Genomic DNA, 15,341 nt, shown 5'->3' on the forward strand with positions numbered 1-15,341 from the left:
AATAGAAAATTGATTGTGTAGCTAAAATATGTCACCTTTAAGGATTTACTTTTTACTTTACGTTTTATTTGACAGTAGAGTTGGATGATTCAGCCTTCATAGATTTTGCCATACCATTAACATTCACATTGCTTGAGTATCTCTGGGAGTATAAGACCAGTTTGATGAACTGATACGTCAGCCATGTAATTATGATGTCTGGTTATTTAAGCTATATCATTCGAGAGGGAGTGCTGTTAAACTGAATATCAGCAGTTGATAGCTGATTCCGTCAGGCACTTTGCCTTTGGCACTGTGCTAATAATCAGTATAGCAGCATGACATCAATATGATATAGCTTTAACAGTTCTACAAGCAACATGTAGTTGTGAAAATGATAAGAGACGATGTTTGTTAACATAATCATTAACTTGTCTTTGCCTACACAGCTCTTTGGATGATGTGTTTATTTTTTTCATTTATTATGCAACCAGTTAATTAAGAGTCGCTTGACAGTTGCTTGGGGGATTTAGAGGGAACAGCTTGATCAATCTAGACAAAGACTGTCTGCTGTCATGCTACCTAACTGTGTTCAGAACACCTGGGGCACATAGTTGAAAGTCCCTGTGCAGTTATCTTTTATATCAGCACTCATGGAATGCTTCTTGGCCAATCAGATTACTTTATTGGAACGAACTGATAAAATATAAACAAAACTCCCTTGCAACAAGACTGAAATTTAACATCACCTTTGGGAAATTGATAGGATAAAAATGTGACAATAGGCCTACCATAAAACAGGTTGAAACATTTTACAGGCAGAAGCAGCCAACCTGCTTTAACACTTGGCATTTCAAAGCAGCATTTTAAGAAACATTTAAAGAACTAATTCAATTGTGGTTATAGGTAGAAAGTTTCACCCCGTAGAGAGATAAATGGGCTTTTACAGTTTAGAATCTCAAAATGACACTTACCTTAAATGTCAAGGAAAAGTAAGGAAGCTGAAGCTCCTCTCTCGCTCACTCTCTCTCCCTCCCTCCCTCCCTCCCTCTCTCTCTCTCCCTCTCTCCTCTCTCTCTCTCTCTCTGGTAGTCAGACTCTCTGAGCGCTGAGACGAAAAGGAGGAAGCGGAGAGACAGCAGGCAGCGCTGCGGACAAGATAACTACAAACAATCAAACAACCGAAAGCTAACCATCAGCAACAACAATTTTAAACTCCTCGACTCGGAACAACCACAAGAGACGACTTTTGCGGCGGCAGAAAAAGGCTTCGAGGCGCCAACAACTCGCGTTGGTTCGGTAAAGTAGAGGTAAAGACACCCGCACAGGTAGTCGGAGAATGGCAGACTCGGCGGCGACCAACAGCGACGGGGAGGACGGACCCCGCGAGCCCATGCGGGGCTTCGCGCGCCAGGGAGCCCTCCGTCAGAAGAACGTGCACGAGGTGAAGGACCACAAGTTCATCGCGCGCTTCTTCAAGCAGCCCACCTTCTGCAGCCACTGCACCGACTTCATCTGGTGAGGAGCAGACACAGGGAGGGTTAAAAATTATCCTGTTTTATGTTTGGTGCTTTTTTTTGCCAATAATTTAAGGAGAAAACACATTTTATTTGATTAATTGCTAAAAAATCATCATATTTTACTGTAGACATTAGTGGGTCAACTAGGGGGTAAATGAGAGGACAAGTTTAGCTCATGATTTAATGAGAATTTACATGAGAAAAGTGAAGAGAGGAAGACATGAAGCCTATCAGTATGAATAAGACAAAATGCCTCTGTAGTGTTTGATTGTATTACATCATTAAATTATTGCAGGAATAAAGAAAGTGGGAAGGTTGCACCGGTTGCACGGTTCCCTCAGAATAAACATTGATTTCAGCCTCATTCCTGCACTTGTTGATGCTATATATGTCAGGTAGAAGGGAGGGAAGACGCAGAGATATGTGGGCTGTATCAATAAAAGAAGGAATAGCTGCAGACCTTTGTTTGATGGTATTAGTAGGCAGAGGAACTGAGAGAGGTTGAGATAAAAAAAAATGAAACGCGTCCAAAAAAGCAGTGAAAAGCAGTGAATTGCTGCCAGCAGGAATAACTTGAGCGGGCAACAAAAATGTGTTTTACACGGGTCAAACACTGACACTGCCTTCCTCCTCCGGCTGCTCGGTCCTCCTTCTCTCTTCGTTTTCTCCTCGCAGTTATACCTCTGCAGACGAGCCACCATGCAGCCCACCAGGCTTTACTAGACGGTGACTGCGCTCGGGTTATTAAATGAGTTTCCGGCTCTGGGTTTGGCCTAATTTGTCCCGTTTATTATTATCTGCACCGTGCACTATTCCCAAAACAGCCATTATTTAAGTCCTGTGATGGGCTTTTTAATTTGTGAATGGCTAAATGGTTTGACCTAGAAGACTGTGGGAATATAATGGGATGGTCTCACTGGTTGTAAATACCTCTAAATAGAGGAACAGTGTGCACCCTGTGTAAGCGCTTGACCTGTTTAGACTATCTGTCTATCTTATCTGTCTATGTAGTTCAAACGCATAATAAACGAGAGCAATCACAGCGCTGCATGATTTAACACCCCTGCAGATTATGTACTTGCAGCCAGAATATGAAAATGGGCATGGCTCAGGGTGAGTTCACGTGTGTGTGTGTGTGTGTGTGCATGAACCTGCAGGCACCCCAGCATTCCCCATACCATTGACTAGGTGTGGTTGACCATTCTGCCCCAGGGCAGCTGCCGCCCTGCCTGACAGAGCAGCATGCGTGAGTGTGAGTGACTCCGGAGTGTGTGGATCTAAGTTGACCTCAGCATATGCACTGTGCCGGTCATGGATTAATCTAAGGTCCGTGCCACCTGCACACTGCTGTGGGTGGGTGCGTGTAATTTGTGCTCTTTCGAATGCAAAAGCTTTAGCGCCTAATGCAAGCTGCAGATGGTATTTAGCGCTTGTCTGTACGCAAATGTCCTGAGGCGAACAGAAAAGGTTTCAGAATTCCTCCTTTAAGTTGTTTCTGTGTGTGTGTGTGAGAGAGGACAGTGTACGTGTATACATGTCTGTGCTTGTACAATGTTCAACCTGTTTTCTGTGTATGTTTTCTCTACAGGGGTTTTGGCAAGCAGGGTTTCCAGTGTCAAGGTAGGTGGATAAACTATGACACACACACACACACACACACACGCACACGCACACGCACAATATTTGGTGGTGCTTCATTGCCAAATGATCCATGTCAATTTTGACGCCTCAACATTCTCTTCATTTCATCTAATGATGTCTCTTTGTCTTTTTAGTTCACCCGTCAAACCTCACACTTAAACTCCTCTCTTCTCCTCCTCATCTCTCCTCTTCCTCCCACTACCTCCTTCTTTCCTCTTTCTGCTCCTGACTCCCCATCCCTTTCCTTTTACTTCCCTTTATCCTCTCTTGTTAATCGCTCTTCTTATTTTCTTCCCTTGCTCTCAAGATTCTGCGCTCTTGTTCCTCATTCAAATGCACACAAACATGGCCGACAGCTTCCCCTGTACTACTCATTTAAACGATGTGAACCTCTTACCCCATAAAGAGTTAAATTAAGACGGATGGAAAGACAAAAAGTGCTTTACGACATCATGGGATACATGCATATAGAGAGAGTCCGTACTTTTAACGGACAGCTGAAGTTTTGTGGGTCAGTGCACTTGTGGATTTGGCTCCTCATATGAATAGAGCCATTTAAAACGAGTGGGAAAAGTCTCTGTGGGAAAACACATAATGCAACAGAGACAAGTCTGGAAGCGGAGGCAGGACTTTGGTGCTTGATTCTTACTGAAGCATGCTGTAGGTGTCGTTCTCAGTTATTGATGGAAGGAAGGTGAACCAGGATGTGGAAGGAAGTGACTCAGCATGAAACACTTCCAGCCGTTCAGTCAACGCTGAATTTATGTAAAGATATGTCAAAAGTAAAGTGAGTTGTAAGTTGTAAACTTTGCAAAGTGAGTCTTAAAATGACCACGAACCGGAAAACTAACTTCTATGGAAGCCCGGAAGGGTTGTAGAAATGGAGGACAGGGAGCTGTAGTTTGTTGGCTGATAAGTTACAACCTCCTGTGCTGCTGTCTGATACAGAAGCCCTAAGCAGACATGCATTCATACATTTCCTAGTAATAACGAGTAAGCTGAACTTACCCCATTAGTGTGGGCGATGGCAGCATGGCATGTCGTGGTCTGTAATATCAGTGACCAGCCTGTTATTTTGTTTTCTAGATCACCAGGAAATTATCCCGTTATCACATGAAAGGCTTTGTTATCTCAAGATAATGATATAAATTAATCTAGTTTAATGGAAAAACCAGCTTTGTTATCTAAAGATAACGAGATAAATAATTCGAGATCTTTAGAAAACAGCAAGAATAAGGAGTAAAAAGAAATGTATGAATGCATGTCCACTTAGGGCCTCCGTAGTTTGAGACATCATGATGCACTAGGAATAAATGAATAAAAGCAGGACTCACACTTTTACTTCTTGACTGTTAAACATGGGTCACAAAAAAGACTAATTTATAGAGTTGTCCTCCTGATACAGCTACCAGTATCGGTATCGGCCGCTGATACTATCTAAAAAGCGGTATCGGGTATTGGCTATCGGGTATAGTTAATATGCCAGTCAATGCACCAATCCAATACCATAGTCAATGACCCCCCAAGATCTACAGGTTTCATGTAAATTATCGTCTGATAAAGCAAACGTAATCAGTGCAGCACTAGTGGAGAGTTTAATGTAAATCAAAGCTAGAAAAATCCTAACAATCATTGTTATCCCACCAATATTTTTAAAATATTTTTATTTTATTTTTTAGGACCAAGTGCAATATTGGAAATTAATACATTGTACCAGAGTAAGCCCAAAGCTAATTTTCATCCGCGGTCCCTTGGCAGGTCAGGGAGAGGCTCGCGGAGTAGTACTCAATATCGACCAATACTCAAGTGTAGGTGTGAGAATCGAAAAAAGGTATTCGAACATCTCTACTCATGTAGGCTGATAAACTGAACCAGATTTATAAAGGAACAGAAGCCTGGTGTGGATTGGGTTGGGATGGGGAAGATAGGGTGATTTAAACATTTAAAAATGATGTAAGTTGAAGATAGACGAAGGCATCCAGCATATTCACACGGCGGCCATTTTCTTCTGATGTAAAGCTCAGTGTGGGAAGCTAAAATGCTGTAATAATATTGCACTGCTGGTTTAAAGATGTTCAAACGTAGAGAATCTGTTCAATCATGTCACTGCCTCATGACTGATTAGCAACTAAAAAGAGAATTTATAGCAAAAATCTGGAGGGACATCAGGCCATATTTGACAACGCATTGGCTACCGTTGGACAAGAGCTAATGTTAGCATTTAACAGCTTTCAAGCTAACTTTGAACTTTGATTGTATAATGTCCAGTGTGTTTCACTTCTGGGCGTTCAAAATGTGCATTGATATTACAGAATTACCCTTCCTATCTCTTTTGGTTAACACTATCAAATAGTAACATTAGCTAGGAAGTTGTTGAATGCTAATGATAGCTGTTGTTTGACGGTAGCTAATTTGTTGTCAGTCTCTGCAGATTTACACTGTATAAAGTTTTTCAGTTGTGAATCAACCGTGAAAACAATTAGTTAGCTTCCCTTCATTTATACAATGTGCCTCCTGGAACACAGCAGCACAACATAACAGCAGCATGTGAGCTAACCACCCTTAGCCCGACGTCAGAGGGCCGCAATGTGAGTATGGTCAGTTGGCTCAAACATATTGTGCATTTTTTGTAGCTCTCACTGGTTACATTCTCACAATATAAAACAGGCTTGTCTACTTGGTGTTTTTTTGACAAGCCGTCGGAAGATGAAGCAAACTTGATCTGCTTTGCTTTTGTGTTGTTCAGTCTGTACCACAGAGACAGATTCAGCCTCGGCTTTTGAGTTGCAACGTGAAACGACAGAATCTATCAGAGTAACATGTCCGAGTGGTGAAAACGCTGTGCAGTTTTGGGCTTTGTGTTTTTTTTTTTGTATCAATTTGCTTCAAGTCTGTCTTATCCTCTTGTATTAACAGCTAACAGAATATGAAGGATTTTCACGTCTCCTAGCAACAGTGGAATATTCAGACGCAACTGTCTATATGCTGTAGGATGGAAGAGGTGCTGTTCAGCACAGCAGTGGGTTAGCTGATAATTAGCCCTTGTGTATATGTAACGAGTCAATAGTGTCCTTTGGGGGAGACATCCGCTGCTCTGTAGGGACCCTCGGTGCCTCAGGAGAGGAAGCTGTGCGGTGGAAGGTGTTAGGTACCTATGGACTCTTAACAGCAGGGCTTGGATAGGGCACTGATAGATTGAGGGAGGAAGTGGGAAGGTGAAAGGATTTCACATCCAAAATTTTCAGCTCTCACTCCAGCTGGTGCCCAAAATAACGTATGTGTGTGTGTGCGTGAGCCAGTGACTGTGCAGTAAGCAACAGTTTGTACTTACCTTCTTCCACTTGAGAGTGTGTGTGTGTGTGTGTGTGTGTGTGTGTGTGACCTGAGTTGAACTACAACATGTTGGTCCGTCTGGAGCAAAGGTATCGCTTGCCTAAAGCTCAGGGAGAAAGGGAGTTCCTCTTCAAGGTCAAACACACACCTACACTCACACACACTCAGTCACACAGGCCTCACAGAACTAGATGGAGGGATGGAAGGTGTATGTGTGCGTAGCATGATGTAATGAAGTGTGTGGTTGGATAATTTAATATGATAGTTATAAACAGAAATTAATCTTTATTGTACGAAACAGAATGTGCGACAGATTGTGTTTATGGCCTGTGTGTTTACACTGAAAACTATTAATATAAGCTGGGGGTCTGTTAGTACTACAGCTTATCTGTCTGTCGTGAGTGTGTCATTAATTTAAGACAAATCACCAGTTACTATCTTACACGGTGTTAATACGGCCTGCTCTCGTTCCCAAGAAGCGACACTTTGTCACAGCCCTGTGAGTTTCCCTTCCACTGCGCTCTTACACGCTCAGAGACGCTACTCTTCGGGCCTGTTTTCACCTGGTATTAACATGCGTCCTGGGGGATCCAATCACACGTGAACAGCTTTAAGAAAGGCTTTTTTTTCACCTGCCTGTCAACATGCATCTCCAGCGACCGCTCATGTGAACAAGACAGAAGTGACGACGTTTTATAAGATCTTTGTTTGATTACAAAGCCTTTACAGTCGTGTGGTTTATCAGTGGTGTGCAACTTCCCTGCAGACAGGAGTCTCTGTTAACAGTGACAACAAGTCAGATGAATTAGTGTTTTATGTGCTCGTCTCCTCAATAACATGTCTGTCCCTGCCCTGAATTATGTAAGGGGTAATGTATAGTGAGCAGGTTGTTATAGCGGAGTGGAAAGGGTGCTTTTTTTTTTAACCTTTATTGCTTCCTTTCCGCTGTTTTCGTCTCTTTTCTTTTTTTGCCCTCGTTAACAGACCGATGTCAAATTTACCGGACTCCTTTCGGCGGATTGATATGATCACAGTTAGTCCTCTGGACTATGCAATTAGAGCCGAATCCCTAGCAACGTCTGTTCTTCATAGCAACGGTCTGTTATGGAGAAATAGCAGACCTCAGAATGCAGTAATTAACCAATCAGAATCAAGTATTTATCACAGCAGTGTAATAATATAAACTATGATGAACTTGTCACATCTGTCAGCCATGTTTATTTGCCTTCCCTCCCTCTTTCTTTGTCAGGGATCGTATTGTCCCTCACTGAATCAATCCAGGGCATGAACTGTCTTTCCATGCCCCAGAATGACATGTAATAAAGCCAGAAGAGTCACATGTGACAACTTGATAATTTCCCCTAGATATGGAGAATAGGTGGTCCCACAGAGCTGGCCAGGACACATGTGCGTACACACTGCCAAATGAATATGGACAAATGCATCACAAACCACCCTTTAAATGTTGTCTGAGTAATCGGGTCTCAATGCGTCCTCAATGCTTCTTGTGTGTTTACACCAGCACTTGTGACCCCATCGCATATTAAGGATGCATGTTTGTACCAGGTGTAAACAGGGCCTTAAGTGTAAACCAAACTTCACGCAGGAAACCAGGGTTTGAGTCTGGTAGGAAACCAAAAGTAAAAGTTTCTTAACCCTAAAATGTAAGACGAACAAAATCAAACTGTGTTTAAACCGAACTAAACAGACCGTTTCACATTATGTTTGAGGTCGTATGAAACACTACGCTGCTGATTTTAAATCCAAACATGAATATTGTTCCTTAAAATACTTACTTGTTCATTGCATTGTGACACTTGTTCCTCTTGGTCTTTATTCTGCCTTGTCATGCGGAAAAAAGGAAGTTGAGTATTTTGCCTGATACAGTCGTATTTGTGCATTCATACAGATGATGCAGTGGCTTTTTGTTGACACAGGAAGGCAAGAAAGTGTTACAATTCCCGCCTAAACTGACACAAATGTTTGTTTATCATTATCTGTCACATCTATTGTCACTTAATCCATTGTTGTAGTTCTAACCTGACCTCAGCTACAATTCTTTATGTATAACAGGACTGCAGCCGCATCAGCAGGCTAAGGGCCCGATCAGACAGAGCGCGTTTTAGCAGCTGTTTTTGCGCGCTGCTTTTGCGCTGCAGAGCGCCTCGCATTTTTCCACTCTGTGCGCCTCGCATTATTGAGGAAGCACTCCGAGCGTGTTTTTTCTCATTTTCCAATCGGGTGAAAGGAGAGGCGGGCCTTCCGTCAGTAGACAATGTAACGGTTAGTTTAATGACAGTTATGATTCGGTGGTTGCCTTAACAACAGTAGAAAAAAAGGCGCAGTGAGCTGCTCTTTTTTTTAACCGTAGGCTTCAACAAAAGACAGTGCGGTGCGCCTCGCGTTTTACAGCCTGCGGGACGTGCTCTGTCTGATCGGGTGATTTTGAGATACTCCATTTTTTTGTGTTTTAGTTGTTGGACAGAAAATTTGACCGGAAAATCGCAAGACTTACAATAACTTACGCGTGTATCTTCACAAGGAGTGTTGCTGGATTTCGCATATTGTGTAACTCTGTATACCTCGTCGGAGCAGCTCACGGTTTGTGTTGTTGTAGCTGTAAACATTTAACTGTATTGCGTTAGTGGGATTCTGCAGTTCACATTTCCATACACTTAAAAAGGAGGAGGACTCAAAGGCACAGCTTGTATTATGTAACGTGGTGTTTCTAAAAAAGCGTGTGTGACTTTTGGAAATATTTCATGCTTCTTTGTGTGCACGTGCTTCATCCTCTTTGAGCTGGTGAGCACTTATTGTCGTTAATGGCATTTGTGCCCGACCATGTGAGCTCTAATGCACGTCCACGTGATTGGATTTTTGTGCGTTTTTTTATGCACACGTTTCTAAATGAATGTGTTAATAATGAGTCGGGTTTCAGCGTGTAACAGGCCGTCAAGTGTCCTCCTCTCGGACTTAATGGACAAATTATCCTTTTAGAGAGCTTGAGAGCGACGGAGAGCCGGGCCGAGTGGCAGGAAGTTTGAGAGACATGAAAAATAGAGGGGATAAGGAGGGGGGGAAAGATGGAAGAATAAAAAATGAAATGTATGAAAAAACAGAAAAGGAGAATGGTGAGATGAGAGAAAAATCGGGGGTGGAATTCATAGAGGGAAGAGACAAAAGGGGGAGAAAGTGAGTGGGAAGGGCGTAGGAAGAAGAGGATTACACGCGATTTCCTTGTAAGTTCAAACAAGCTCATAGCAAGAGCAGGAAAAACAAGTGAGAGACGTGTCCTTCGAGACCAGAGTCAGAAGTGCTTTGTTTCTCTGTGGTATTTTAATGTAACATGATGTCATATGAAACTCACTGTAAAGAGAACATACGAAAAGAAAGGAAAGGAGAGATGAGGGAAGGAGAATTCAGGGCAGAGAAATGAGATGCACCCGCATCTGCAAGTTCTCCATAATGTATTCAATCTACCGTTCTACCCAGCATCCTTTTATAGTGTATATTTTTAGAGTGCAAACAGTAACATGCTGTGCTCTGGCTGATGATGCCATCAACACATCATGGCACATATTTTGCATTTTAAAAGAGCTCAAACGCTGCACAAAAACCAAGCGGTTTGCTCCTGCAGGCAGCGGACAAGAACGCATATTCTCCCAAAAAAAATTAGTATAAATAAAACGAGGCAGATGGTTGAAAATGAATGAGAAATGTATGCTAGAATGGCACTCCAGCAGAGAGGTGGTGGGTGAGATTTTTTTTTTGCCATGCAGAGGAGATAATGGACTCGGGGAGAGGTAGAAAAGAGGCGCGCGAGAGATATAACAGTGCAGGAATGGAGTGTAGTTTGCACCTAAAACAAGCCCATAAAGGTGTTGTTTTCTGCAGCTATTAGCACACTTTAAAAGGAGAAATATATGCGTTTATAAAGCTATATTCAAGCTCGCCTTTGACTGATGCCATGTTTTGTGTTGCGGTTTAATCGGCCGCCTCTCGCTTTCACCAGCGAACCGTCAAAGCTGCTGTTGGGCACGGCGCCCGCAGCTCCCCTGGATTCTCATAACACGGTTTCTGCCTTTTCATGAGCCGATTCGGGTTCAAACGAGCTGGTGAACGTTTGCAAACATCTGTGTCTGTTGGCGCTGCCGAACGCAGCTCAGGTGCTTCTGCAGCCTTAACCTGCGTGTGGGTGGGAGGTCTACGGATCCGAAACCATCCTCCTACGCACACACTCGAACGCACACACTCACACACACACACACATGCACGTACGTACGCATGCATGCACACACACATGTCGAGGTGCATCATTGAGATCCTGAAGCAAAGGGAGAGAGATGAAAACATTTCTGACTCCAGCCTTTTGTTTTTCCAAATCCTTTGTACTCTTTGATTCCCAGATTTCTTTTCACCTTCTGCTCTTTCCTTTCTATCTTACTCCCTGCTTCTTCTTTTATTCTCCTTCTCTTCCTCGCCTTATCTTTTTGGCCAGCTGCTATTCTTTGTAGATCTTTTTTTTCACTCCCAAGTCGTCAAATTTTAAGGCCTTGTCAACAGGGGCGTATCTAGATTTTACTACTGGGGTGGCCCAACTGTGGCACTGGCTTGTGCAGGGGTGGTCGTAGTTTTATTTGATTTTAACAGCATTTTTTTTTTTACCATTTCTGTAATAATAATATCAATCATATAATCAGAATAAATGCTTGAACCTGTGGCACCAAAGCCGAAGTTGGTTTGACCTTAAGTCCCGCCTCTGACGGGGCATATAGTTCCAAGGATTTCTGGCAGCAAAGGACAGCAATTAGAGACTGTATAAGATACAAGGGGCGTAAATAAAGCCTTTATTTCTTTGCCTCAATATTTTCCATTTCTCTGTTTTTCCCCTTAATTGTTCGGCCTTTCTCAATATTTCTCCTTCACTCCTTTTCGTCTTCCTCCACCATTTCTCCAGCTCCCCACTTCTCCCTCCACCTTTCTCTCTCCATCTCCCCCTCTTTCTCTCTCGTGGCTGTGTTGGAAGCTGTGGGCTTTGATGCTTTTATAAATAGCCCAAGTGTTCCACTGAGAGTAGCACCAAATGGGATGGATGGATGGCTGGATGGTTGGGGGAGTGCAGAGGGGGATGGAAAGGGGAGGGAGGGAGGGAGAGATGAGTGTGTAGGTGTGAAGGGAGAACATTGAAAAGCAGCAGAAAAAAAGGGAAGCGATTTAAAAGCGACAGATGTGTTTATTGAGATAACAGAAAGCATCGATCGGAGGATAAAGATGGGAAACTGTACGGTTATGATTCCTGGACCCTCACAAAGGATGGCAGTTCAAGAGGCAGAAGGGTTAAAAACATAGCTGAAATATATCTGCACTAGAGATCCTCCCTTTGATGCGTGGAACTTTGTACTGCAGTTCAGTTTCACCTGTGCCAAAACATTAAGTAAATTCAAAGTTTTTATTGCCACATGGTCTTGCTTTGGTTACAGAGGCTTCTCCAAATTTACAAACTGAAATCTTTCAAGAAAATGTAAAACCTCATATTTTTTCTCAAACGTAACGTGGCTTTATGTGGCTCTAATGAGGCTCTAATGAGGCAAATGCTTCTATTAGCAAGCTGCCAGCATGCTAGCAGGCATACTCTTTCTCAGTATGTTAGCATGCGTACTTAACACAAAGTACAGCTGAGGCTTCTTTCTTCGTCTTCTTTCTTTTCGGAATTCTCTCAAGAAACAGTAAATGCTCATATTTTCACTTTAAAACGGAGAAAGGACAGAGATAAAAGCCATGAAAGCCGCCCTGTGTAGAGCTCTGTACCGCGGCACAGCGAGTTTGAGCTAAATGCTAATGTCAGCATGCTGCCAGCAAGCTAGCAGGTACCGTTGAACCTTTTCAACATCTTGTTTAGCATGTAAGCATGCTAAATAGCACTTAACACAAAATACAGCTGAAGCTTATGTGGATGTCATTTATTAAGGACTTTATTTTTAGCCTTGGTCATATTTTCACTTTAAAAAGTAGTTAAATAAGACATGCTAGCTGCTCTGAGGCTGTACTGAGGCACAGCTAGCTTAGAGCCAAAAGCTTATGTTAGCTTGTGTCAGCGTGCTAGCAAATATAGTGCTTTCACATGTTGTTTATTATGTTAGCCCGCTAAAAAGGACTCAAAACAAAGAAGAGCTGAGGCTACTTTTAAAGTATTAATAAAGCTATGATAGCGACAAAGTGTCTGTACTGTGGCACAGCGAGCTTTGAGCTAAATGCTATAGCAGAGCACTGCTGGCAAGCTAGCAGGTACAATGTTTACCATTTTGAAGATCTTTTTTAGTATGTTAGCATGTTAGCAAAGTGCAGCTGAGGCTGACCGGAAAGTCATTTGTTAGAAACTTTATTTTACAGCATTTTCGTGTTATATAACACTATTGTTCACCTGTTCATGCACCACCCCTGCACTGCTTATAACAACTCTGATAGCTTGCCTCTGCTGGCTTAGCCTATTGATGTTGCAGCATTATAGTGTATTGATTCTTCCTACATTTCTGTGGTGTTTTTCAGACACAACAAACTTCCATCCTAAACTGCTCGTGCTCATGGCACGCAGCAACATAATATGAATCACACGTCTTAGGTGGGAAGACTCGCTCTGATTATTACTAGCGGAGGAGACGCTGCTGTGTAGGTTTTATTCAAATGGATTTTGTTCTGCTGCTGCTGGATCCATCCGAAGCTCCAGATTAGAGCAGGAGATGAGTGATGCATGATGTACAATAAATCAGACAGAGGAGTTATAAAGTAAATTGACTTGATGAGTGCAAGCTTGGAGTCAAAATCATTTCAATTTAAATAGACAGGGAGGTGATGCACAAATATTAATTAAAATAATTTTGCTGAAGATCGAGCAGGTTGACCTTTTTGTCGAGTCGATTTTCATGCGCGTAAACTGACACTCTTTGTTTACAGTCATAGTTTTTCTGACAGTCATTGTACAGCAACACCCAGCGTGTTTCCTCCCATAACTGCTTCCTCTTCTCAGTTTAGCATGAAGGGTGTAAAAGAGCTGTCGTGTGCATGTTTGTGTGTTTGTCAGTGTGTCAAAGCGTCTGAGTGTAGGTCTAATCTAAGAGATTGTTCATATCTCATGTTGGGTCTATGTTATTAATAGGAGTATGGCCTAGACGGTCTTTATGTGTCAAGTGTCAAGAGACCATTTGATTGATTTGATATTTTGCTAGCCAGTGAGAGTCCTCACTCTTTCTGTTCTGTTTCAGCCATCAGTGGTGGCTATTTGATGCATTTGTGTGTGTGCTTGTTATTCCACAGGTGTGTGTGTCTGTGTGTGTGTGCGCGCGCGACAAAGTCTAATTTTACTTGTCAGTGGGGACCAGCTCCTTTTGCACTGATCTACTTTCACACATCTGAAGACTGATCACTGTGAGTGTGTTTGTTTGTGTGTGTTGTGTGTGTGTGTGTGCAGATTGACAGACTATCTCCTTTAGGGCTCGGTTGTCCTTGCCGCTGACATTTGCGGCAATAGTACACCCGTTGCGATGGTGACACCTTGGAGACGTGTTGGGACGGCTCAGACGGCCAATGTGGATCAAGCTTGTTTGACATCACGGCCTACAAACACACATTAATAAAAAAAAGAGCAGACACACAGAAGGGTACAGTAGGAGTCTAACGTAGTGTCTGAGTCTTTGTGAGGCTGTACTTAGGCACAGTGGTGTTTTGAGGTAACATGCTAACATGCTACGTTGTCTTTGTTTCACATGTTTCACAGTGACATCAGCTATTTCGCGCAAATCAAAAAGTTTAGCCGTCTTTAGTTTGATCTTATTTGGGCACAAAGTACTGATCAAATTAAAATTTTGACTCTAAAGTGGAACGTAAATGGACAACCAAAATGATTATGGTGAGTTCATGGAAATGAAACTCAGATATAGTTTCAGAAGGGAAGTAACTTGTCTGCATGACTTAATTTCCATAGTCAAACCCATAGACTATATAGACAAAGCCACCGTGATGTAAATCATTGGTTTGCTGACTGCATTTTTAGAGCCTTGACGCTGGACATTTTGGCTGTGCACATGTTCGTTTTCTGGAGGGGAAAATCCTTCGAATCAGCTTTTTATTGTTTCTATGGACCTTGTTCAGATGTGTTCAGACCAAATTCTAATTCAAAATTTTCCACTGGATCATTTAGGTGTGTTCCCGCCAAAAGTGAATATTCAAAATGCTGAATGGCTTTCATTGGCTTTCATGACACGTCAAGCTCCAGTGAATACTTGCGTCGCCTGTTTCAACTTCGCATCGCCAGATAATTCTTGTCTCAGCCTTTTAAACAGGGACACTTCCTGCTTCTCTCTTTGAGATAATTATCTGAATTTTTCACTCATTTCACTCGTCAAGGTTTTGGTTAATCTCAACATGTTTGTGTGTTGTTTCCTTTAGCATCTTTAAGCTAATAACACTTTGTGGTGAGAAACGGTGGCACGACTACGTATAGATTAATTAATTCTTCATGCAGTTCAACTCTTTTACAAGGAAAGCTCTTGTAACGATGGTGTTGCTGGATTGATGCTGCAACTTCAGTTGCGTCACCCATTTAAAATCTGCGTCGTCTGGCGCATTTCCGCGTCTTACCATCAACTTGCGCAAAAAAATCAATTCGCTTTTGGTCTGAACACACCTTATGAGCCACTTAAGTACGTTTCCTTATTAGTTTTGTTGCCTCCATAATTGTGAGTTTTCACAAGATGGTTTGAAACACAAGTCACAGATACATTCCAGCCCTAGTGGCCAAGGACCTGACAAAACAGCCACAGCAGAGCTCTGTCCTGTTTCTCCAAGGCTTCTGTTTCCCTTGACAGTAATCTC

The 15,341-nt window shown here is 42.5% G+C and overlaps 1 protein-coding gene across 2 annotated transcripts in view; it reads left to right on the top strand.

Annotated features, from left to right (window-relative positions):
- The first annotated feature begins 1,094 nt into the window (after positions 1-1,094).
- LOC138604128 (protein kinase C beta type-like) overlaps positions 1,095-15,341 on the top strand; it is a 110,549-nt gene continuing 96,302 nt past the window's right edge. For both annotated transcript variants that reach the window (XM_069675983.1, XM_069675982.1), the window contains exons 1-2: positions 1,095-1,497; positions 3,088-3,119. In XM_069675983.1, coding sequence (XP_069532084.1) covers positions 1,319-1,497; positions 3,088-3,119 — 211 coding nt within the window. In that variant the 5' untranslated portion in view covers positions 1,095-1,318. The remainder of the gene's footprint in view (positions 1,498-3,087; positions 3,120-15,341) is intronic.

This window comes from Semicossyphus pulcher, unplaced genomic scaffold (genome assembly GCF_022749685.1).
Source record: "Semicossyphus pulcher isolate SPU_LCO1_2020_fin unplaced genomic scaffold, fSemPul1.0.p SCAF_25, whole genome shotgun sequence".
NCBI classification, from domain to species: Eukaryota; Metazoa; Chordata; class Actinopteri; order Labriformes; family Labridae; genus Semicossyphus; species Semicossyphus pulcher.